Source organism: Festucalex cinctus, chromosome 15 (assembly GCF_051991245.1).
Source record: "Festucalex cinctus isolate MCC-2025b chromosome 15, RoL_Fcin_1.0, whole genome shotgun sequence".
In the NCBI taxonomy this organism is placed as follows: Eukaryota; Metazoa; Chordata; class Actinopteri; order Syngnathiformes; family Syngnathidae; genus Festucalex; species Festucalex cinctus.
Window position 1 is genome coordinate 14,316,126 of NC_135425.1, and position 25,425 is coordinate 14,341,550.

Genomic DNA, 25,425 nt, shown 5'->3' on the forward strand with positions numbered 1-25,425 from the left:
AAAAAAAAAAGTGTTGCAGGTGTACCTTCCTAAAGTAGTATCCGGCGAACCTATGCGTTCCCATTGGGTTGTATTACAGAATAAACCATATTAGACGATAAAACTATCTTAATTAATGAAGTTCAGTTTAAAAATAGACAGGCGAATGTTTCATATCACCTTTAGACTTGTTGTCTTTAGCTGCTTTGCTCAGCTTGCTGCTCCCCGGTTGCTTCTTCGGCTCGTCCGCCGCACCGTTCCCGACTGTGGGAGCACCAGGCCGGCCTGATGCCGCCGCAGTGCCCGTCGGGCCCGCGGTAACAGCGACCACCGGCGGGGTTGATTTCTTCTTCTTCTTACCGCCCATTTGGTCACCCACGGTCTAAAAAAAAAAAAAAGACCGGTTTGTGTGCCTGAAAATGGAAGTAAAACAAAGCTACAGCAGCATTCAGGTCTTGCGTGTAGTGAATTTTTTTTTTTAAGAGCCACACGGCCACCGTACTGGATCTTTCATGCCCGCGTTGCATTGTGGGAAGCATGCCTTACAACAATCATGGCGGACTTCATTGCGGAGTTATTCAACTTGTATGACGACGAACAGAAGCCCACTACGAGCAAGAAGCTGCCAACCTCGGTCGCTCTAGAAACAGGGTAAAATACCAACTTTGTGCTACCGTATTTTCACTATTTTTTATTTTTTTTAAGACGAGAAGGAGCGTGACTCAAGAAGCTAGCCTCACATGCGCTGTAAAGTCCCCATAATGGCTAGCTAGCTACTATTGACGTCATAATTTAACATTTACTCAAACCACTGCAGTTGAAGTTGTCAAAATTGTCTCTTTCTCAGGCAAGCAGAAGGTTCAAATAATGACAACGATGCTGCTCCGGCTGCCAAGACCAAGAGGGAGTCACCGGACAGTGACGGTGGAGAGGATCTGGGCTTCGCGAAGAAACCTCGCCTCGACCCGGTCTCTGCCAATGACCTAAAGTGAGTGTTTAATTGATAACGAAGATGTAGTTATGTCATTAATTGTAGTACACTCTCCTTCAGGGTGCTTAGAATACAGGCAACATAAGCTGTTTACGAGGGTTAGCACCAAGACCCACTGTGAATTGTTGACATGGTCCTTCTCCCCTAAAATATTTACAGTAATTAAACTTTTAATATAACCAGAACTATGACACCCAAACAATGTAATATAATTATTCCCCTTTCTGTACCGTGTGGTTATGGTAGGATTTGAAAAGACTAGTTGACAAGTCAACTTTGCTAGTCTGATTTGACGTTTAGATCTTAAAAGCCAGTCCTGTGTTTTTGGCATCTTGTCTTCTATTCGGCCAATTAAGAGGACTTGTTACTCACCGGTCTGCTGCCGTCCCTGGGTTAAAACACTTTGCGGAGCATTGAAATGTGAAGCCAGCAAGGCAATGATCATTTAATAGTTATTTTTTTATGTTTTACTTCAGTCTTGCAGAATTTATGCCCCAAGTCAAAGTGGAGCCAGTGGAGACGGCGGAAGGGTGCTCACATGAGGCAAGTAATGCAATTCTAGAGGATTTATTGCCTTGAATTTGTTAACATTTTTTTTTTCTGTACCCTGACAGGTCGCTCTGCCTGCCAGTGATGAATATAAACCTCTCAAACCTCGAGCCGGAAATGCTGCAAAGGTATATTTAGTTACATTTGTTTAAAAGCACATGCTCCCATAGGAAATTATGGAAATGGGCTATGTTTTAAGTGTCAAAAATAAACAAACCACTCATTAAAGAAAAACATCAAAAGCAAAACGCTAAGTTACGTGTGTGAGTTGGGTGTACATGGCGCAACCTAATGTGCATCTATTAAAAGTCCTTTTGAGGCTCCTACTTTTGGAATAAAGCATCCCAAAAATAAGCCAAAGTAAAAGTGTATCTTTTGATTCTGGTGAAATTCCAAGCTGTCAAGATTCCACTGTATTCTGATGAATTTTTGTTTTTTTGTCTCAACAGGAATATCCTTTCATTCTGGACCCCTTTCAGCAGGAGGCCATTTTGTGCATCGACAACAACCAGTCTGTGCTCGTCTCTGCGCACACCTCAGCCGGCAAAACCGTCTGCGCCGAGTGAGGACCTCAGATCATTCTCAGTTTACTAAAAACACCGATTTGCTATGGCGCTACTTATTCACTATCTCCTCCTTGTAGATATGCCATCGCGCTGGCCCTGCGCGAGAAGCAGCGTGTCATCTTCACCAGCCCGATTAAAGCGCTGTCCAATCAGAAGTATCGGGAGATGTACGAGGAGTTTCAAGACGTGGGCCTGATGACTGGAGATGTCACCATCAACCCCACCGCCTCTTGCCTTGTCATGACGACTGAGGTGGGTCACCATAATCCCTCTTGCATTCGAAACAGCAGTAACATTATGATTTCTTCCTTTTTTTTTTTTCTTTTTTTTTTTCATCTCTGAGACTTCTGGTTGATTAAATGTGTCCTAGGTCATAATGACCAAGCAATTATGTTATTTGACACTATATGTGAAGCATCATGCTCCGGGAAATTAATGCTGGTACTGTGTCAAATTGACCCACAACCAGCAAAAAATTTTCCTAGGTCAATTTGACCTATATGAGTGGCTTCCACTATGGCCTGGGTCAAAATGACCCAAGAACAGCAATGTTCCTGGGTCAATATGACCCGGGGCATGTTTAGTGAAACTTTTCCATATCAAATTGACCCATATGACCACAATGCCTTGTTTCAGACTTATTCCAGGACTAGCAGCACTTTCCTGGGTCAATTTGACCAATAAGGAGCATTCCACTTTGACCTGTGTCAATTTGACCGAGGGCATGTTGAATTTTCATTGTTTCATCATATTTTTCCTGGCAGATCCTGAGGAGCATGCTGTACCGCGGCTCGGAGATCATGAGGGAAGTGGCGTGGGTCGTCTTTGACGAGATCCACTACATGAGAGACGCCGGTCGGTGTAAAGAAAAGCCTTGATTGGGTGTGATTTTTAAGAGTTGGTCTCACTCCCATTCTTTTATTATTAGAACGTGGCGTGGTGTGGGAGGAAACCATCATTCTGCTTCCCGACAATGTGCATTACGTCTTCCTGTCAGCCACCATCCCCAACGCCAGGCAGTTTGCCGAGTGGATATGTCACCTTCATAAGCAGGTACTATTGTTCTACATTTGTGATCTTTTAAACCTGTATACAGCTCAGCGGACGCGACCTGTCAACTTACAAAGTTGTGTTGGCACCTTTCTCGCAGCCATGCCATGTGATCTACACAGACTACAGACCCACACCGCTGCAACATTATGTTTTCCCAGCAGGAGGCGATGGACTCCATCTTGTGGTGGATGAGAATGTAAGAGACAGCACATTTTTATTTGTGATATTTTTTTTTTTTTTTGCGTAACAAAAAGATAATTTATATTAGTTTGTTTGTCATTCATTACCACTTTATCCCATTTTTATTTTATTATAATATTCTATTTATTATTTATGTATCTTTTTTCCATTTATTTGACACATTACTGAAGGTAAATTTTATCTATTCATAAATTACATTTTGTATTCATATAAATTATACAGCACATCTTCACTCCATTTTTTTAATCAAAATATCAATGCACTATTTTTTTCTTACTTCAGTTTATTTATTTTTTTTATTAGGTTGATTTATAGTACCGTTACTCTGGTTTTTTTTTTTTTAACAGTACTTAAAGTTCCCTGTTTTTGCCCCATTTTAACTATTTATCCATTTATAATTTTTAAAATGTAATTTTTGCACTACAGTTTTTGGATATAATACCTGCAGTTTGTTGTACCCCATTTTGTATGTTTCTTTTGCAATGTCATTGGTTTCTCATTTTATTTTGTATTTGTATTTCACAATTTTCATCTCTTTCATCATAGTCATTCAACCATTTTGTTTTGCATCAGGGAGACTTCAGGGAAGACAACTTCAACACAGCCATGCAGGTTTTGAGAGACGCCGGGGATTCTGGGTGCAGCAATTCATGTGGCAAGTGGGACCCAAAAGGACGCAAAGGGGGAACAAAAGGTGAGTGGAGGGTCAGTAATGACACCATTTGAATCCAATTAGACTTTGAAACGAATTTGGCATCCTCAGGTCCATCCAGCGTGTTCAAGATCGTGAAGATGATTATGGAGAGGAACTTCCAGCCTGTCATCATCTTTAGCTTCAGCAAGAAAGAATGTGAGGCATATGCTCTGCAGGTGGCCAAGCTGGATTTCAACAAGGGTATGGCTCCTTCGTGTTCCACTAAAATAACATTACTTCACAAGATACTTTCTAATGATGAAATCATACTGTCTTTTAACATATCACGGGGGTAAAAAAGCCACACTCGTAAAAGTCCTCACGTGGGAAAAAACTTCCCGGCAGTGTCCCTGGATCCTCGTTGACTACTCTGCCAAAGATGTATTACAATGCACCAAAGGATGCTTTTTTCAGTTTTATGATGTTGTGAGAACAAACAAGATTTGCCAGGAAATAAAAACATGATACAGGAGGTCTCAAGATTTTATTGGACTAAAGACAATCGACTTGACCGGAGAAAGTACAACTACAGTTGGGGGGGTGGTCCTCTGTTTACTGACATAAAACGTTTTAAGGTTTATGAACAGGGCACAATGAACTCGTTTGCCCAGCAGTGGAAGGAGTTGTTATGCGGCACAAGAAGGGGAGCTCAGTTTCTATTAGAGGTGTGAATTGCCTAGTACCTGACGATTCGATCCGTATCACGATTCATAGGTCACGATTCGATTCGATACCGATTAATCCCGATATGAATTTACAAGTCGATTGTTACGATTTTTTTTTTTTTACTCAATTTAGAAAATACCATTCAGTAAACTTGTACATGTACACTAAGATTTGTATGAAAATGTATTATTTATTGATCTCAAACTTCAGTGTTATAACTGTGAGCCACTATATTTAACAAACAGGTTGTAACCTTTTTCATGTTAGAACAGCATTGAAATAAAATATTAAGGCTTAATGTTCCATTAATATAACATTCTTCCATGCTTAAGGTGTGAAAGTTAGACGTTTTGTTGAATATTTTTTCATCAAAAATGGATGTTAAAAAATCGATTCGGCTGCCTATTGAATCGATTCGAGAATTGCGTGCTGTAGTATCGCGATATATTGCCGAAACGATTTTTTTTTTAACACCCCTAGTTTCTATCGTACAGTACTTGCTATTTTCCTGTTTTCTTAGTGTTTTTCATAGAGAGATAAATCTCTCGTATCTTTTCCCTTATGACAACTACATTTTTCAAGGGGGGGAAAATGACTTTTGTTTTTAAACCTGCCTGGGATGGATGTGATCATTAACAGATCATAGCATTTGATTGATACCTGGGGACTGGGTGTTTTTATTGGTTGGGCCGATTTTTACATGATGACGCCGTCATGTTGCTTCACCACATTGACTAGACTGGAGTTATTTTGTCACGATTAACGTGAAGAAGTTTTAACTGTCTTTTAAATTTTATTTTTTATACAATAAAGTGTTATTTTTCTTTCTTAATCCCTGAAAAATTTAACGAGTTTAGAATGAATTAATGGCAAGTCATAATACAATTGTATATATATATATATATATATATATATATATATATATATATATATATATATATATATATATAAAATTATTTTTTATTTTTTTCCTCATTGCAGAAGAAGAGAAGCGCCTTGTGGAGGAAGTGTTCAACAACGCAGTGGACTGCCTGTCAGACGAGGACAAAAAGCTTCCTCAGGTACTAATCAACTTAAAATGGCATCACATGATGCTATTGTAAAAACAAAATGGTGTCGGTCAGGTGGAGCATGTGCTGCCGCTGTTAAAGAGAGGCATCGGCATCCATCATGGCGGTCTTCTGCCCATCCTAAAGGAGACCATCGAAATCCTCTTCTCGGAAGGCCTGATCAAGGTACTGATAATTGTTGCACTCGTGATGGGGATTATTGGATTCACATCGTTTCGTCTCGCCATTCCAGGCCCTGTTTGCCACCGAGACGTTCGCCATGGGCATCAACATGCCGGCGCGCACCGTGCTTTTCACCAGCGCCCGCAAGTTTGATGGCAAGAATCACCGCTTTGTAAGAACGCACACATTCTGTAAACCTGGGATTGGCAAAGTATGGCCTCTACTGTTTTTTAATCCGGCCCAGCAGGCATTTACATTACTCGCCTCATCTTTGTTTATTGAGCACTTGAAAAATATCTGTGAAACTACGTCAATTAAAATACAATGAAAATAACAAACTAATGAAAAGAACAGTAAAACAAATAATGACAAATACCGTAAATTAAGATTTAATTTACAGTAATGTATATACACCTTTTTAAAACATTAGCAAGTGTCCTGTGATATTTTTCAAAAAATATTTAAACTGTGTTTCTTTATTCATTTGGGGTTTGATTGTAAATATGAAAGATTTACATGAGTTGTAAGAGTTGTAGATAATTGGTTAATCAATTGTAAATACATTGGACTCCGCACATTTGTAATATAGCTCTTGTGGATTCACCTATTTTTTTCCCTTTATTTATTTTATTTCATGTATTTATTTATTTATTGGTCAATCTCCCATCTTTTGTGTAAAATGCATTTTGGATGTTTGTCCTGTTGTTAAAAATCAGTGTTTATTTTAAAATGAGCAATTTTACATAAAGGGTAGTAAATTGTAAATTAGTCAAATAAGATGTTCTACAAATTTGTTAATTATAATTTAATGCTGAACAATTCCAGAAATTGCATGAATTGTTTTATATGTTTAATAGACGTTTACTAGAAAGTTTTTTTTATTCTACAATTGGTGCATTAGAATTAGAAAACAGTTTTAAGAACAAACTGATTAGACGAGTAAAATGAATTCATTTTTGTTTTATTTTTTATTTTATTTTATTTTATTTTATTTTACACCTCACTTACCCATCTGTCCCTTTTCAAAAGTTTAATCAGGCCAATTTGGCCTCCCCTGCTAAAGTCCTATGATAAGCGAGCTATGTGAACTCAGGATGTGATCCACTCATCTAACCCATAAACACAACAGCCTCTTCAAAAGGCCTTTATAAGGTCGGGAATATCTGCTGCGCCACTCACCATATACAGAGCCACGTGTTTATCACAACACGTGCACACACGCGCACAAACAGCCCAATATGACACAGATACACACAAGCTAGAAGGGAAAAGAATTGAGATGAGATCTGCCTTCCAAGAAGTTCATCTGGAACATCTGGTGCTGCTCAACGCTGCCAAAGCTCCACGCAGGCACTTATATTAACACACACAATCATTCTTACAGGGTTTTGCAGCATCATGAGCGACCCGTCACATGCCTGACAGGAACAGCAACACAAAAACATTCTTTATACTGCCATGCTTTTCGAAAATGGATCCGTTATACATAATACATATTAAATAGCAATTTTGTTTGATTATTGTATTGCCTTTTTTCGTCAATGTTATATTCTGCTCCTTGATAGAGGAAAACTGCCAAATGCTACGGTACAGTTTGTACAACTTTTTTACCGACTGCTCCATCTATTGGATCTGGTGGGTCAATGCGTTGATCGTCCCCAATGCAAGTAGACCGTAACAACAAAATTGTATGTATTACAGTGAACTTCCGTTTATTGTGTGGATACTGTATGTTCCATACTCACCCAGGTGATAATCTCCAATATAAAGAGAGTTATTAAAAAAATAAAATAAAAATCTGCGCTGTAGCAGTTGCATGGATGATGAAACGGCTATATTATTTTTTTTATTATTTTTTTTATTTTATTTTTTTTAGAATTTGACTGTTTTTGTCTAATATTAGCACCAAACAGGTAGAAACAAAACCTCTCTCCTCACATGTATGCGTGGGTTGTCTGTGTCCATGTTGTCTGTAGATTACCTCAGGCGAGTACATCCAGATGTCAGGGCGGGCGGGCAGGAGAGGAATGGACGACAGAGGCATCGTTATCTTCATGGTGGACGAGAAGATGAGTCCGTCTGTGGGCAAACAGCTTCTTAAGGTAGTATGGGGACTGAAAAAAATATATACTGTAAATAAATCCAAATTAATATAGGGAATAAATGTAATAACAATATATGTATTTGTTGGGACTGGTGACGATTTTTAATTTACAATGAATAAAATGGCCTGCAGTGTACAAGTTGCTTCAAGTTCCAAATAATGATTGCTCTAATTTTGAAAAGAAAAATATGTAGTAGTGTTCCTGTCACCAACGTCCAACATGAAACACTAATGCCACCCAGTGGTACTGATGGTGACTATGGGCATCACGCAGGGCTCAGCAGACCCGCTGAACAGCGCCTTTCACTTGACGTACAACATGGTGCTCAACCTGCTGCGCGTGGAGGAGATCAACCCAGAGTATATGCTGGAGAAATCCTTCTACCAGTTCCAGCACTACCGAGCGCTGCCCAGCGTCGTCGAGAGTAAGCTTGTCGGCCGCCTCCGTCAGGTTGTACGTCAGGCGGGGACGCTTCTCAAAATGGCTGCCGTTTCCCCGCGCAGGAATTAAGAAGCTGGCGAAGGAGTACCACGCCATCGAGATCCCCAACGAGGAGAGCGGGTTCACCTACTTCAAGATTCGCCAGCAGCTGGCCAAGCTGGGAAATGAAATCCAGGAGTTCATCCACAAGCCCAAATACTGCTTGCCCTTCCTGCAGCCAGGACGCCTCGTCAAGGTTGCTACTTCCTCCGTGTGACGTGCTAATGCTAACTGCTCTCTCAGCATATCAATGTCTCACACACACTCTCACACATTCTTTCCTATGCACTGTCTGACACTCACACTGTCTCTTTCAGCTTTCACCACACACCCAATATCTCTCATATACTTGCACAGTCACTTGTTAATGCTCTCTCACACAACTTTTTAACCCCTTCTTCCCACAATCACTTGTACACATACTCTTTTCTCATGTTGTTTCTCATTACCACTTTCTCTCTGTCCCTCACACTCTCGCTCACTCTCACACATACTTTGCCACTCACTCATTAACTTGCTGTCTTGCTAATACTTTCTCTCACACATTGTCTCACTAACTCAATGTCTCACTCATTCAGTAACTCACACCACACACTCAATATCTCTTACACTTGCGCAGTCACTTGTTAATGCTATCACACCTCTTTCTCACATTCACTCTCATACACTTTTTCACTCCTTCCCACAATCATTTGTACACACACTCTTTACTCATGTTGTTTCTCATTACCACTTTCTCTCTGTCCCTCACACTCACTCACACATACTTTGTCATTCACTCATTAATTTGCTATCTTGCTAATGCTTTCTCTCACTCTTTCTCACTAACCCACTGTCTCACTCACTCAGTAACTCAAACCACGCACTCTTTTTACACTTGCCCATTGCTTATACTCACTTTCTCATTCTGTTCCTCTCACAATTTTTCCTTTTTTCCCCTCTCTCATGGACTCACTCGAATGCTCTCGCACTCAAACTCTGTCACACTGTTTCTGACACACTAACACATATTCACACGCTCTTACTATTTCACTTTTCTCACACTTTTTATCTTTCCCTCTCACACATGTTCTCTCATATCACAGACACACACACGCTCTCTCTCTTTCTCTCACTTTCTTTTTGACAGACTCACTCTTTCTCTATCATACACTTTCATCATTTCCTCTCTCACAATTTCACTAACTCACGCACTTGCACACTGTTTCTTGTTTCTCCCACACATGCTCTCCATCTCATACTCTCACTCTCTCACACTCATTCTTTGCAGCACACTTTCACTCACTCTCGATGTTTGACTCCCAGGTGAAAAATGAAGACGCAGACTTTGGCTGGGGTGTCGTCGTCAACTTCTCCAAGAAGTCAAACGTAAAGGTGAGGCGGCCCCTAATTTTCTGTCGAGTTGCGCTCACGCATTTTCCCCTGCTCGCAGGTCAGCACGGACGCCGAGCCGCTCTTTGTGGCCGAGGTTCTGCTGCACTGCAGCAAGGACAGCGTCAAGGAGGCGGCCACTGAGGCTGCCAAACCCGCTGCGCAGGGTGAGACCGGAGAGATGCAGGTATTATATGACGATATTTACAGATTTTATTTGTGATGTTGTCCATTTATCTTATTGGTTAAAGGTGTGGTTTTTATTTACTAAAAAGAGGCACGTTGCTCATGTGGTTAGCACATTCAAAATGGTTCCATGTCAAACTTTTGCTCTCTTCCTGTATTGATTAGTTTATGTAACAGTCATCTGTCTTGACGTCCGTGGCCCCTGTGCTTGCCGGCAGCCGAGAAATCCATTACGCCTCCCATTACTGCCCCGCATAACCTTGTTACAACCAATAGAGGATTGATTTAACACAATTGAAAAATGAATCCGCCATGCCCGAATGGATTCTAGGTGGTCCCCGTGATGCTCCACCTGCTGACAGCAATCAGCTCTGTGCGTCTTTACATCCCCAAAGACTTGAGACCCTTTGACAACCGTCAGCTTATGCTCAAGTCCATCCAGGTATCAATCAATACACCCCTCAAAACTTGTCAATAAAAAAAATCGATTTGTTGAAATCGCTTCACCGTCTCAAAATCTTACCGTTTGAAACGCAGGAAGTGCAGAAGCGCTTCCCAGACGGCGTCCCCCTCCTGGACCCCGTGGATGACATGGGCATCAAGGATGCAGGGCTGAAGAAGGTGATCCAGAAGGTGGAGGCTTTCGAGCACCGAATGTACTCGCACCCGCTGCACAGCGACCCCAACCTGGAGGCCGTCTACTCGCTGTGCGAAAAGAAAGCTCTGGTGAAGCAACTTTTTAAAATGTGTTAAAGTCATCTCAAGATGGCAAACACTGTTTTCCTTCAGTTTTATTTTTCTGTGACTAAATAAAACCAGTCAAATATTTACACATGTTGCACATTTAGTACCGTAATTGTAAAAAAAAAAAAAAATTAAATAAAACTACATAATTTGTTTAAATAGTGCCACATTTATGTATTTGCAAAGTATGCAATGCAGTGTAGTATTTGCAAAAACTATTTTGAAAAAATTGGACTGCACAAAGGATTCTAAAAAAATACATTTGCAAGATTTTTTTTATTTTTATTTAATCAAATATGAAAAATAGATCAATTTTATTGTTTAATTATGGAATAAAAATGTACATAAATGTTTCCAAATTGTCACAAATAACCAAAATATGCAGTCCGCAAATTTACTAAAATGCATTAATTCACAGAGGAAAATAAGCAACTTATAAGTGTCTAAAGGTGTTTTTTGTTTTTTTTTACAAATTCACACAATATGAACAAATACGAAAACAATACAATATATTTTTTTTACACAATTAACTAAATGTGCAAAAATGCAAGTTATGTAACCAATGTCTTGCAAATTGGCATTTACAAAAAAAGCAAATTTAGCAAGTTTTTAAAAATGTCTTGAAATCAATTACAAAAAAGGTTCATTTTTTAACATTAGAGAAAAAATTTGAGAATTATGCATAAAAATGAAACCTTAAGTCTTCATACAAATTTACACTACGTATTTGAACATCTTTCTGTATGCATTTGTCAAACATTTTATTAAATTAAAAAAAAGTTAAATAAAAACTACAAATAGTTTAACACATTTTCTCACATTGTAACACATTTGCACTAAGCTTGAAAATCTCAATTTATTTAAACAAAATATTTACAATTAAATATACAATTGTAACAAATGCACACAATTTATTGTAATACATTTACACAATTTGAATTCACGTAATCAAAAATGTTCTTGAAGCCCACACCGGAGGCCTTCTCAAAAAATAGCAAGCACTTGCGCTTTCTTTTCCATATGAACTTAAATGGCCGACCTTTCATTGTCTTTTCCGCACCAGACCACTCGCCAGCCTTCACACAAATGCAGGAAGAGGCGGAAGTCTGTCTAGTGTATATTCGAAATGAAGTCCACCTCTTAACATTTGCTACTTTGAAAATTCAGTTGCGAAAGTTACAAATGTTGGGGGGAATATTATGTAAATCTAATAAACATTTATTCCTTTATTTAAATATAATAAAATGTATTGATGTCACAAGATGGTGGCATAGCGCTTAAAATTGCAAAGATCATAAAGCATCAACACCATGCTTCTAGCCTTTACATAATTCATATTCACTCATATTAGTGAGTGCAAATAACCACATATATGACTGTATTCACTGTACAACATCTGTATTGGAAGTTCATGAAACAAGCAAAGATAAGCTTGAAAAATGTTAGATTTGTGCGCGTCTTTCAGATCGCCGCCGACATGCGCACGGCCAAGCGCGAGCTGAAGAAGGCTCGCACGGTGCTGCAGATGGACAAGCTCAAATGCAGGAAGCGAGTGCTGCGACGCCTCGGCTTCGCCAGCCCGTCGGACGTCATCGAGGTGAAGGGGCGTGTGGCCTGCGAGATCAGCAGGTCAGAAGGCAGGAAAATGGCGGTTGGCCGTGCTGGGTTCAAACTGCGGCCTTTTTTCTGATGTGTTTTTTTGTAATCGTTTTCGGTGTCCAGCGCTGACGAGTTGCTGCTGACAGAGATGGTGTTCAACGGCCTATTCAACAACCTGACGGTGGAGCAAGCCACGGCGCTGCTCTCCTGCTTCGTCTTCCAGGAAAATGTACAAAAATGTTCTTCCGATACAATAACCCCAATTCGTTACTCTCAAACTCGTTTTTTTGTTTTTTGTTTTGTACTGCAGTCTATTGCTGTTGCTTTCTTGCCCTCCTGTCACTCTCGTGGCACTGCAACATTTCACTCATTAACTTCATGTTTCCATGCTTTGCATAAAATTGAAAGTCAACAATTTCACGATAGGAAAAACCAAGAATCTATTAATTGAATTGGTTGCAATTTTGCCAAGGATGCAAAATATTTTTCCATTTATTGATTTATAGTATAAAACAATAAGATGACAATTTTTGCAAGTTTACAAAAATCTGCAAAGTATCCAAATTAATTTTAAAAATTATTTTAAAAAAATAAATAAAAAATGTAATGCTTATAGAAATTTACAAACTATGGGATTTTGTAAAGATAGTTTATATAAAATGTGAACATTTACAACTAAGCATTTTAATTAATCAGCCTTTTTTTTTTTTTATTTAAATACAAATTTTGCGTATACACAAATTTTGCAACTACATATAAATACAAAAAAAAAGAAATCTTTCAATTTATCCAAAAAAGTACAAACTTAAAACTTTTCCATTTCGCCAAACATGTATATAAAATATAATTCAAATTTTTGTTTTAACGTTCATTTTAATCATTTTAAAAAAAAAAACATTGAAATTATTTAAGAATAACACAAACGCTTACTGTTCGTTTTACCGGTATTTTAATCAGTTTAAAAAATATGTAAATATTTCATGTGAGAATGCAAATTACATTTTTATTAATTAGATATGAAATATCTAAATGTATGCACATTAACACAAGCTGGTATGCCATTTTCTAAAACGTGCTGTATATATATATATATTAGGGGTGTGAATTGCCTAGTACCTGACGATTCGATTCGTATCACGATTCACAGGTCACGATTCGATTCGATACCGATTAATCCCGATACGAATGGTCACGATTCGATACCGATTAATCCCGATACGAATTTATAAGTCGATTGTTGCGATTTTTTTCCATTCAAATTTAGAAAATACTATCAGTAAATTTGTACATGTACACTGTAAGATTTGTATGAATATATTTATCTAAAACTTGAGGCTTATAACCGTGAGCCACTGTACACAAACAGTTTGCAATCTGTTTCACATTTGAACAGCATTAAAATAAAAATATTAAGGCTTAATGTGCCGTTCATATAACATTCTTCCATGCTCAAGGTGTGAATCCTAAAAAAAAAAAAAACAAAAAAAAAAACGCGCGATATATCCCCGAATCGATTTTTTTTAACACCCCTAATATATATATATATATATATATATAAAAGCAAAACTTTACAAATTAACATTTATTTTAATTAATTTTAAATTTTCTTTTGTCAATTTATAAAAAAAAATGTTTGACCAATTTGTAAATTAATTTCCACAAATTTGCAAATAAAAAGTGTATTTTTGTAAAATTTCTGCTTCACTGTATCAACTTTGGCCTCAAGTAGAATGAGAGAGTGAAGTGTTGCCACATGTCCTACTTATGAAATGTCAAGTATGTCACTAATCAATTTTCCATTTGTTGATCCAGGCCAGCGAGCTGCCAAAACTGACGGAGCAGCTAGCCGCCCCCCTCAGACAAATGCAGGTACGATCCCATCCTGGAATGAGCCCACCCCATCTGCCCACTTGGCGACGGGGCACTCACTCACACTTGCGTTTGCGGCGCTTCTCAGGAGTGCGCCAAGCGTATCGCCAAGGTGTCGGCGGACGCCAAGCTGGAGGTGGATGAGGACTCCTACCTGGGCCAGTTCAAGCCTCACCTCATGGACGTGGTCTACGCGTGGGCCAACGGCGCCTCCTTCGCGCACATCTGCAAGATGACTGACGTCTTTGAAGGCAATGACGCACGCACGCGCTCTGCTCGTCGTGGTCCACTCGAGCTACGATATTGACACGTGTCGTCCTCATTTACAGGAAGCATCATCCGCTGCATGCGGCGTCTGGAGGAAGTGCTACGACAAATGTGCTCAGCGGCAAAAGCTATTGGCAACACGGAGCTGGAGAACAAGTTTGCTGAAGGTAAGAAAGTGGACAAAAGTATTGGGACACGGCTGTGCAATTGAAGTTGAGATTTTGGAGATGACTTAACACTGAAGAGGTGGTGAACAGAGCATCAAGTTTCTAAAAGGAGATGGAAGAAAATGAATTTATAATCAGATTTATTTCTACCTACTCCACACGCAATGAGGTGTTTTCGCAAGGCAAGGTTATTATTTATTACATAATCGTATTTTTATTGCCAGTTGCACAAGCAGTGAGTATTAAGACAAATGTACACAGCAGTTAATAAATGTTTATCCTCTTTCGTCTCCCTGCAGGAATCACAAAGATCAAGAGGGACATCGTGTTTGCTGCCAGCCTCTATTTGTAATCCCAACATTTCACTTCCGGAGGCTTCATGGCTTCCTTTTTGTGTTGCCAGCGGATCTGTTTTGGCTCCCGGTAACCCCAATCCAACAATTGTTCAATTCAGTTTTTGATGGGACTGAAATGATTCATTTCCACTTCATGTTTCCTTTTAATACATGTTATGGCTTTATTTTCCTGCTTTTGTTTTAGACACGTGTACATATTTACCTTTTTTTTTTCTTTTTTTTTTAAATTGCAATTAAAGTCTGTGTGGTTGACATTGACATACAGATGACAAAAATACTTATGGGTTTAGTGTTTTTTTTTTTTTTTTTTTGTTTTTCCTTGCGTTGCCTACCCTGATTTCAATCGTTTTTGGGATACGCAGTAGCAGCGTTAGCTTTGCAGTCACATGAAGGCATCACAGGAAAAAGTGCCGCATTCGCAGTCGTTTATAACATGAACCTCAGTGGGAGCTTTAAACAGATTGACTCCCAGTAAAGAAATGCACAAAGCAGGCTTACATTCACAGGTTATACACAGTAGTGGTCTCTACCCCCGACTCCCCTCTGTCCTCCCTTCCCCTCTTTCCCCGGTGGGTGCATGCAGTACAATCTTCCCACCGGCTCAGTTGGTAAAATGGCGCCATTCCTGAACAGTCTTGAGCTAACATCCATCGCTGGAAGCACATTTAAAATGTGAATAAAATAAAATGAGAGGCCTGAGGTGTGTCCACTCGGCATTTAGGCGACTGAAGTGTGCCAAGTTTTAGTTTGGACTCTCAAAGTGGTTTCCGTTAGTGGGGGTCTCCTGAAGGCTAGTGTGGGGGATGTCTGCCTCCTTGCGGGCCTCCGGGGGTTGCTTGAAAAAGTCGGACACGAAAAACACCTGCGGGGGCACAAAAAGGTGGAATTTAGCCTTTGACAACCAACTAAGATTCCACGCTTCGACTGTTTACGTGCTGCTGTTTTGGTTAGCAATGAGAGTTCCAAATGTCTGAAAACTCACCACCAGGATGGCCATGAGCGCCCCCTGCAGGAGACCGGTGAGAACGTCGCTCCAGTGGTGTTTGTAGTCGGATACGCGAGACAGCCCCGTGTACACGGAGGCGGCGATCAGGAAGAACTGGATGGTGGGCCTCAGCAGGCGAGCCCACTCCACACGCATGCGGGCTTGCAGGTAGAGCTGACATGACGCACACACACACACACACACAAAAAAAAAAAAAAAAAATCTTAAGCAGCGTTGTGTACAAGCAATGAAATAATAAAATAATAGATGCTTTTTTTTTTCCTCAATTGTAAATTGTTTGTCACATTACTGGTTAAATTTAGAGAATCTTGGTGTTAGGAGTGTGCAGACGTTTTATATTAATTGTATGAATAAATAGAATTTAATACTGCTGTGAATGCAATCAAAATGTTCACAAAGACAGGAAATTGGGCTATAACGTACGTTTGTTTCATATTTTTTACCACACAAGATCATCATGTAGTTCCCGTTTTCAGCAAACATCCTCTTTTTCGATATTTTAAATTGAACTCATTGTCTACTGTATTTGCATATGCTGTCCGATGTTACATGCACCTGGAAAGTATGACTGACATTTATCCACACAGTCAAGTACATGTGAATACTCACCGCCAGGAACAACATGCAGTACATAGAGAAGGACGAGTGGCCGGAATAGAAAGACAACCTGTGATGGGAAGACAAACACATTACGCCTTTTTGGCAGCCCAGAAATAATATTAAGAACACTTTGAGAAAAGTATGATAACCGTAGAACAGGAAATAGAAGCTATTGTAGCATGGCTGCTCAGTATAATATGGAGAATATAAATTCAACAGTAAGTCAACAAAATGCTGTTTGAGCAGCCTTTATGTCAATTCTTTTTCCTCAATTTCACCTTTATATTCATTTCATAATCATTAGTATACAGAAAGTAACCTAACCTATTTATACCCCCCCCCCTTTTTTTTTTAATTCTTTTTTTTTTTTTAAACATTACTTGCATTACTGTTTGGAAATATGAACAAAATTAGGTATTTTAAGGGGGAAAAAAAACATTTTTAGTTCAATTTTATGTGGAACTATGAGCATAATTTTTTTATTGACCAGTATTTACATTTATTAGTATTTAATGTGGAAAAATGAACAAAATGGAGGTCTTGATGCGGTTTTGGCTCAAGATAGTTTTGCTAAACTACGACTAAACACTCCACCTAAACCAGTGGAATTAAGAACATTAGCTCATCATAGCCTATCCATTTTACTTTGTATGAAACAAAATGGAGGACGGTCAATAATTTTGTAATTATTTCCATTTTATTTGGGTATTTGAACAAAATGGAGACAGGACAGTTTTTAATGCTGATTCATCTGAACTACCCCCCCCCCCCCCCCCCCCCAACCACCTTTATGACCCTTCATAAAACTTAAAAAATGTACTTTTGTCATATGAGAATATTTACAAAACTCTAATGTACTGTACACTGAATGCGGGCCTCCTCCCTCCCTCTCCCGGTTGTTCGCAAAGAGGCGCAGGAGGAGTCGCGTTGCAGTAAGACGATCCCTCGCCTGCTGCCCGTCTTAACGCCGTTTAACAATCAGCTGATGTTTTGACGCATAAAAACTTTTGTTCAGTGTGCACGCTGCAGGTTGAGGAGGAGGAGGAGGAAGCGTGAGGGGAAGGAGGAAGATTGGCTCCAGAAAACACAAACAGGCGGCCACGCCCTGGAAATGTGGATAAGGCCCAGGAGGGATGCTTTGCTTTGTGTTGCCAGAATACCCCCTCCCCCATTATTGCTGCGGTCGATATTAAAGAGAAGAGAGCTGCTTTTGGAAATAGGAACTGCATATCCTGTCGCCAGGGAGCACTTCCTGCTGCTCAGTGCTGATAACGCACGCACGCACATACTCACGTTTCTCCCCCTCCCAAAGGTCACATTCAACCACTTGACTCAATCTATTTAAGTTTCCATAGTACAAATATATCACCTATTAGTCACCAAAGTGCTACTGTGCCCTAACAAAGACAGGGAAATTATTTTAGGCAAAGAATTATATAATTGAAATTTTTTTTACAAAAAATGTTGGATTATTATAACATTTTTTTTTTTTAAATTATAAATAAAAACAAATCTAAACTAATGTAATGCAAATTTTAAGCATGTAAATATATATATTTTTTTAATATACAGAGTGGTGATTTAATTGTGAAAATGCTCACCTGCCCTCATTGACCATGGTGGGGTTTCCGGTGCAGGTGAAATCCTCCACGTAGACGCCCGCCGAACAGTTGACCGTCTCCCAGTCGGGTTTGCACACGTCCAGGAAGTGCGGCCGGAGGCGGCCGATGGAGTACTTGGCGATGTCGGTGAGCGACTGGCTCATGGCGGCGCCGAACAGGAAGGTGCCCACCGCCTTGTAGACGCGCGCCACGTAGCTGCCGTACGACGACTTGGACTGCAGGCGCTTGAGGTACACGCACAAGCACTCGCCGAATATCATCTGGCGGCACACGGCAAAGGAGCATGAGTCTTCACAAGGGTGTGGATTTTTCTTTTTCAGCTCTAGATATTTTTTGAATTTCTTTATTTTCTGCATAGTTTGGGTAAAATGGTTTTCTTTCTTGACTCAACAATTAAAATGTTTTTTTGTTCGCATCATGTATCAATTTTTAGACAGTGAGCATTTCATAATTGGTATTCACAACTTAAAAAAAAGATATATATCTTGCATGATTCACGTAAAAACTTCTGCATTGTCGTTTTTCTGTAACATGGCAAAAAAAAAAAGATTTTTTTTTTTCTTTTTTAATGGCAAAATATAACGCCATAATTTTAGGGTCATCGACAAGAAAAAAAAAATAACATGACATTGATTTGATTATTTTCAGAAATTAGCTACTCGGCACTTTAAAAATGTTCCCCAATAAGGGGTAGAGGTAAGAAAATCAAACGGGGTCTGAGAGGATGTCCACTTAAAAGTGTTTATCAGCATAATAAACACGGACACAGAAAGGTGGAAGCAGTGCTAATGGCTAGTGTCTGCTAGCCTGGGGGATTTAATTGTAACATTTGTAGCATTGTGTAGCAAACGGTTCTATATGCAATTTGGCGTTTTCTTTTGCTGTTTCAACTTCCACTACAGCTCACTTAGGCAGTTAACTTGTTGAGCCTGACTTGACTTTGACAAGTTGCAAACATGAGAGGAATCCACTGCATCATCAGAACCTTGTTGATAAGACGTTTGGACGCATTCCAGACAAAATTGGTGGCTGCCAAAATAATTCAAAAAGCCTGGTAACACACAAGCAGTATTTGCTTAGTAAGGTTGGGCCGACGTCATTTGAATGCTCTTGAAAAGATAAGCAGTTTGTAAACATGCCGTTAGCAGGGGAAAACTCAGTTGAAAGACATTGGCGCTTTAAGAGACAGGGATTCTCAAACTTTTTAGGTATGGGAGAATTTTTTTTCTTTAAAATTCAAAGGCCAATTAAACATAACTACTGTGTATGCCTCTCTATATAATTTATTTATATAAAAACATTTTTAAATGGATACTATTTTTTTTTCATTTTCAGCAGTAAAATGTTGTTTATAATGAATTTAGTAACTTCATTAGTTGTGATGTACAATTAACACTTTTAAAAAGCCTTTTTGTCACTTGCTGTAGACTGAAAGTGACATCACATGTTGAGGGCTCAGGTCACAACCAATCATGGCGAAACTTGTTAATGTTGGTTAAGCCGTGATTGGTTGGTTGCGGCACAAAATTCCTTTTTAAAGGTGTTAATTGTACATGCTGCGATTGGCTGGCGACCAGTTCAGGGTGTACCCCGCCTACTGCCCATAGCCGGCTGGGGTAGGCTCCAGCACCCCCTGCGACGCTGGTGAGGAGTAAGCGGTTCAGAAAATGGATGGATGGATAATTGTACATGTAAAATAATGTTGTCAAATTCATGAGACAAAATAACATTTTCCTACTGGAAATAAAAACAAGTAAATTGAAAATTATTTTTAAAAATAAAAATAAATAATGAAAATTTAAAAAAAAAAAGATAAAATAAAAATTATTTAAATTATTGAAAATTAGTAGAGTATCCCTTAGAAGAGACAAACAGTCGCTTTATAAACTGGCAACTTTGCCTCTTTTTTTTTTTTCTCATCATATTAAAAAGTGGCAAAGCAAGGGAGGAATAATTTTATTTTATTTTTTAATTGTACCAATCCCAGAATGTAGATATGCATTTTTTTTTTTTTTTTTTTTATGATCCGGCATCACTTTTTGCTAATTGTTATGCAAATTCCAGTTTGAGAACCACTGCTTTAGAACATAACGTAAAAAGCGTAATGAAACAGCAAATATAAAGATCACATACAAAAAAACAGCAGTGATGCACTTACAGTGAGTATTGTGAGAGGAATCATGACACCTCCTAACAACTGATAGGAAATGGTGTCCTCTTTAAGCGGGTACTTGATTGACTCATCGCTACAGAAAAAGCCTCGGCGGAACGGTTTGTGTTGCGCGGTGAGTATTGCGAACGGGAGTCCAGCTAGCAGAGAAGCAATGAGAGAGAGAAAAAAAAACAAATGACAGGTTATTAGATTAGCGCGACCCATGATGCAATGCTGCAGTTGTATCTTCCAGGCGACGTTACAGGCTGCTGCAGCGGTGGCATCCTGGACAAAAGCCTTGAGAAGTAGCTGATGTTAGTGGTTAGAATGTTAATAAAAGCAAGTTGTTAGATAGCGGGCAAACTTCCCGGAACTCTGCATTCATGTCCGACAACGCAAAAGATTTTTTATTTTTTATTTTTTTAAACATAGAAAGTGTGACTGGTCCGATTGTCATCCAGGCTTCCCGTGAGACGAAATAAGAGATATGGAATGCTGTCAGGAAGCTTCAACGGCTCTTCCAAAAAGAACATTCCGGATATTCCATGGGATGATTAACAGCAGTGACTCGTGAAGAAAAAGATTCCTGACAATCCATCACAAATGCTGTAGCCAGAAAAAAAACACACGGGACCATTTTATGGTGTTTTCGAGGTGTCTTTCGCTGACAAACACGTCCTCGAGATGTGCCCGATTGGTATCAAACTGGAACAAGGCATACTAGACTGACGACAGACGATATATTGTCATAAAATTGTGAGTTTTCGTGACAGGTTGTGGGCCGAGCTTGGAGATGAAGGGAGTCGGACATTTTAGTTTTAAAGTACTGCCTTGTTGTAATTGGACCATCCTCAATTCCTCACGTTGTAAACTGACTTTGAATGTGTTTGTATTGTTAGTTATTAAGTGGACATCCTCATCATCTATGGATAATAACATCCGGACAGAGTCAAAAGCGAAACGCATGCACTTGGTCGGTGCCGTGGCGTCCTGGGCCCGGGCCGGCCCGCTACTTACGCAGCTAATGGGCAGCGAGAAGCCCACCGTGTAGAGCACGGTGGAGGTGACGGTGCTGTGGTGGAAAGGGTACTTGATGCTGTCGTCGCTACAGAAAAAGCCCCTCTGGTAGGGACGGATCTTACCCAGGTTGAAGGCCGCCAGAGGCAGCCCCCCTGTGGAGGACACATGGTCAAAGGGAAGCAAATTGTCAAATCAATGACGAAATAAATACAGCTACATAGTATTTCATGCCATCACTCACAAAGTAGCAATATATGACACTTTTGACATAACCGGGGGAAAAACTCATTTAACACTACAAGGAAAAAAAGAAGCAATTTTACAAAAAATAAAGAATTAAGTCACATCACAAGGAGCTGTTTACACGTATGCATCTTTAAAAAAAAAAAGAAAAAAGAAAAGAAAATATTTTATTGCAACAGTACCATTTTTTGTAAAACTGCATTTTTTTTCCTTTCACTATTTGAATATACTGTATTACTCATCTTATATATTTCTTGAACAGTATTGTTTATTACCTAAATATAGTATTATTTAATTGTAAAAGTAAGATTTTTTTTATCTGAATTTTTTTCTTACTATTATGACTTCATTACTGCTCTTTTTGCTTGGAAGATTGCATATTTATACACTTGGGGAAAAAAAATGTCATGAAACTAGTTTTTTTTTTCTTTCCCCCCCCCTACAATTAGGATCTTTATACTTTAAATATCACTATTGAAAAAAAAACAGAAAAAATCCCATTATTATTTTTTTTTTCCTCTCTCAATATTCCAATTTAAAGAAAAATATCTAAATCTCACTAAATCAAGTTTTGTTTTCTTGTTTTTTATAAATTTTGTAGTATTACAACTTTTTCATGACATAAAATTCCAAATGTATTTATTTATTTATCCATATTAGTTCAACCATATTCTTGCAATATTACATTTTTCTATTGAAATTTTTCCCCCATCACATTTGATGACTTTACTGTCATAAAAAATAAATAAATAGTTGTTCTTTTTTTTTGCTTTACAATATTATTTTTTTGGTTGATAATTTTTGGGTGAATTAATGTATTATCTAGTTTATCTGTATGAAATCAAATTGGTCAATAATTGCTGATAATTTTTGGCATATTTCTTTATCTGGTTTATCTCTATGACGTCAGATTGGTTGATAATTGCCGATAATTTTCGGCATATTTCTTTATCTGGTTTATCTGTATGATGTCAATTTGGTTGATAATTTTTGGTGAATTGATTTATTATCTGGTTTACCTGCATGAAATCAAATTGGCCGATAATTGCCGATAAATTTTGGTAAATATCTTTATCTGGTTTATCTATATGACATCAAATTGGTTGATAATTGCAGATAATCATTGGTAAATTTCTCTATTATCTGGTTTAAAATTCTGTTTTTTGTTTAGTAATTATTACAAATTAATTCCTGCGAAATTATGACTTTTTCCACTTTTTTTGGGGGGGGGGGGAGAAACCCTTTGTTAATTTGACTTCCAGGTGAAATTATGGCACCAGTTTATTGCTGTTTGTATATGTAAGGCACACAATCACTGTGTGTGTTTAATACACACGGGGAAGGGATTAATTGTATTTTTAGGCCAAATCAACCTTTACAATGTGTGTGACATAATAAGAAGCAAATGATAAGCTTGTCAACTCAGCAACTCCCGTTTGATAAAAGACCAGCGAGAAAGCCTCTTATGCAAGCAGGTCCAAAGTCCTCATGGAAACTCTGCAGTGATTTCTCGCCATCTTTGGCCCCTTTAACACAGACTGGCCTCAATTCAACTCAACTGTGGAACACATTCTCTCGCTCTTAAGAAGAAAAAAAAAAAGCGCATGACCAATTGGAAGACAGTCGTTTCAGCTGTTGCTGTTTGATTGGACGTGGCAGCTGAAATGCCAGGGATGCTAAGAGAGAAACAGAAGAGAAGCAGTGTGTGCGCGCGCATGTGTGTGTGTAGCAGATGTTTGGTAGAGTTTGCGACATGAGTCAGCCACAATAAAAAACCTTTTCTTATGTAATCCATAACAACACACAAAGCATGAGTCACTATTTGGAACAATTAATTAATTAATCATTTCAAGCTAGCACACCTTCCAATCACATCACTTGCTGTATATTACCAAATAAATAAATAAATCACTGATTCATTCTATCTTTGCTAAGAGACAGGCTACATCGCAACAATCATCAATAGCACAAGACTGTGACAGAGTTTCGTTGAAAGACACAGTGGAGGTTTTATGTTCTTAAGGAAGTATACAGTATACTAAAAGAAAATTATATATATATATTTTTTTTACTTTTATTTTGTTCGAGCTCTAGCTACAGCACTTTTTTTTCAGCTGCTGCTAAGTGCCCCACAAATAAATTTGAATTGAGATCTACACTGACAAGAAATACAATAAATAAATAAATAAATGTGAGAATACTGTATCATCAGAAAAAGCACTATTTTTACTAGAATTGGAATATTACATGGAAAAAAAATCCCAATAGGACAAGAAATGAAGCTCTATTTTATTTATATTTTTTGTCTCTGTAATTAAAATATGGGGGGGGGGGGGATGTGCTCAGCCAACATTTAGAGGATAAAAAAAAATATGAGAAAAATACTCATTATTTTTTGTATAATAAACTCAGAATATTACCAGAAAGAGAGAATATAAAAAGGAAAAAAAAACATATTACAATGAATAAACCTGAACTTTGTAATCAAAGGAATAAGATTTATTTTATTTTTTTAGAACAGTTCCAATTTTACAATTTACATGTATTAAGTTGTAACATTTTTCTTGTAATATTATTTTTTTTCTCTGAATAAAGACTTTATTCGTGTAAAATTTCACTTTTTTCTTGGAATATTTCTATTGTGATAAAGCTGGTTAACACTATTATTTTTCCTCCCATAGTGACTTTTCTCATATTATTATGAGTCTGACATTAATGGCATACAAGAGTGGCTTTTTCTTGAAACATGTCTATTTTTGTCAGAATATGACTTGATTTTCATACAATTACACATTTGGAAAGAATAGTCCTCTGAAGTCTGAGCGTTGTTTATTTTCCTCATAATAATGACTTTATTGGTGCAAAACTCATTTTTTTTCTTGTAATAATACGTCTATTGTCAGAATATGACTACTGTCATGACTCCCCTCCCGACGTTATTCTCATAATGACTTTATTGAAGCAAATTTAGAACAACTTGGGTGTCGTTACCCTAGAGCCTCTGTTGGAGTGACTGCAGTCGAACCATTCGCATACAACGCAAACCAGCCTTACCGCGGCAGCTTGTCCCCTCTGATATATCGACACACAAGTGCGCTTAATTGGACCCAGAGACGCATATAAACATACCTAAAACAAGGCAAACGACGTCGAGAACGACGAAAGGGATTCCTCTTGTCTCGAACATGTTGACTCCTGCCCGGGTGTCTCTCTCTCTCTCCCGTCCGTGTTGTGGGACGTCAACGGTGGGTAATAAAAGTGGGATGCTCCTCCTCGTCCGCCGAGGAAATTAATTACGGACGGTTTATGTTTACAATATTAAAAAAAAAAAAAAAAACATACAGACGGGAAGCTAACACAGCCAAAGGGGTAACAACTAGCTCGGTACACAAGGTGAATTACTACTACAGCGACGACGACGTTCCATCTCACTCGCACGCCTTCCTTTCATCATGATCCGGCCGAAAAGCAAGGCGTGGACTCCTTCGGAAACAGAACAAACGAACTTCAGAGCGAAACTCCGAGGAGTGACGCGAACACCTGCCCGGGGGTGCCTGCCTGGCTTTGAGGTTGACGGGTGGGGGGAGTCGGTAGTCTCGGGCCTGAGCTCCGGAGGCGGGCATAGTGTTACGTTCAGGAAACGTGGGAGGTCAGAGTATTCAGCGAAATCGTCGTGTTAAATTTAAATCAAATGTAATCAAAACAAA

At 38.7% G+C, this 25,425-nt stretch overlaps 3 protein-coding genes across 6 annotated transcripts in view; 1 reads left to right on the forward strand and 2 right to left on the reverse strand.

Annotated features, from left to right (window-relative positions):
* Positions 1–884, reverse strand: part of dhx29 (DEAH (Asp-Glu-Ala-His) box polypeptide 29) — an 18,367-nt gene extending 17,483 nt beyond the window's left edge. The window contains exon 1 of one of the 2 annotated variants that reach the window (XM_077496627.1): positions 160–884. In XM_077496627.1, coding sequence (XP_077352753.1) covers positions 160–346 — 187 coding nt within the window. In that variant the 5' untranslated portion in view covers positions 347–884. The remainder of the gene's footprint in view (positions 1–159) is intronic. The other variant, XM_077496626.1, reaches the window with a different exon arrangement.
* Positions 481–15,507, forward strand: mtrex (Mtr4 exosome RNA helicase). The gene is made up of 27 exons (XM_077496634.1): positions 481–630; positions 827–967; positions 1,447–1,513; positions 1,585–1,647; positions 1,969–2,081; positions 2,163–2,337; positions 2,850–2,940; positions 3,014–3,138; positions 3,236–3,334; positions 3,913–4,033; positions 4,103–4,234; positions 5,681–5,760; positions 5,824–5,934; positions 6,002–6,103; positions 7,908–8,033; positions 8,310–8,460; positions 8,540–8,712; positions 9,822–9,890; positions 9,949–10,074; positions 10,405–10,515; positions 10,611–10,799; positions 12,283–12,446; positions 12,540–12,645; positions 14,229–14,285; positions 14,374–14,536; positions 14,615–14,719; positions 15,019–15,507. The coding sequence occupies exons 1-27, from the start codon at positions 533–535 to the stop codon at positions 15,069–15,071; spliced, it is 3,111 nt and encodes a 1,036-aa protein (XP_077352760.1). The 5' UTR covers positions 481–532; the 3' UTR covers positions 15,072–15,507.
* plpp1a (phospholipid phosphatase 1a) overlaps positions 14,892–25,425 on the reverse strand; it is a 13,090-nt gene continuing 2,556 nt past the window's right edge. The window contains exons 1-6 of one of the 3 annotated variants that reach the window (XM_077496646.1): positions 24,848–25,346; positions 20,462–20,613; positions 18,283–18,563; positions 16,691–16,748; positions 16,058–16,234; positions 14,892–15,937 (exon numbers count right to left, since the gene is read on the reverse strand). In XM_077496646.1, the coding sequence (XP_077352772.1) occupies positions 15,818–15,937; positions 16,058–16,234; positions 16,691–16,748; positions 18,283–18,563; positions 20,462–20,613; positions 24,848–24,905 (846 nt within the window). In that variant the 5' untranslated portion in view covers positions 24,906–25,346 and the 3' untranslated portion in view covers positions 14,892–15,817. Of the gene's footprint in view, positions 15,938–16,057; positions 16,235–16,690; positions 16,749–18,282; positions 18,564–20,461; positions 20,614–21,472; positions 21,628–24,847; positions 25,347–25,425 lie in introns of those variants that run through there. The other 2 variants (XM_077496645.1, XM_077496647.1) reach the window with 2 other exon arrangements.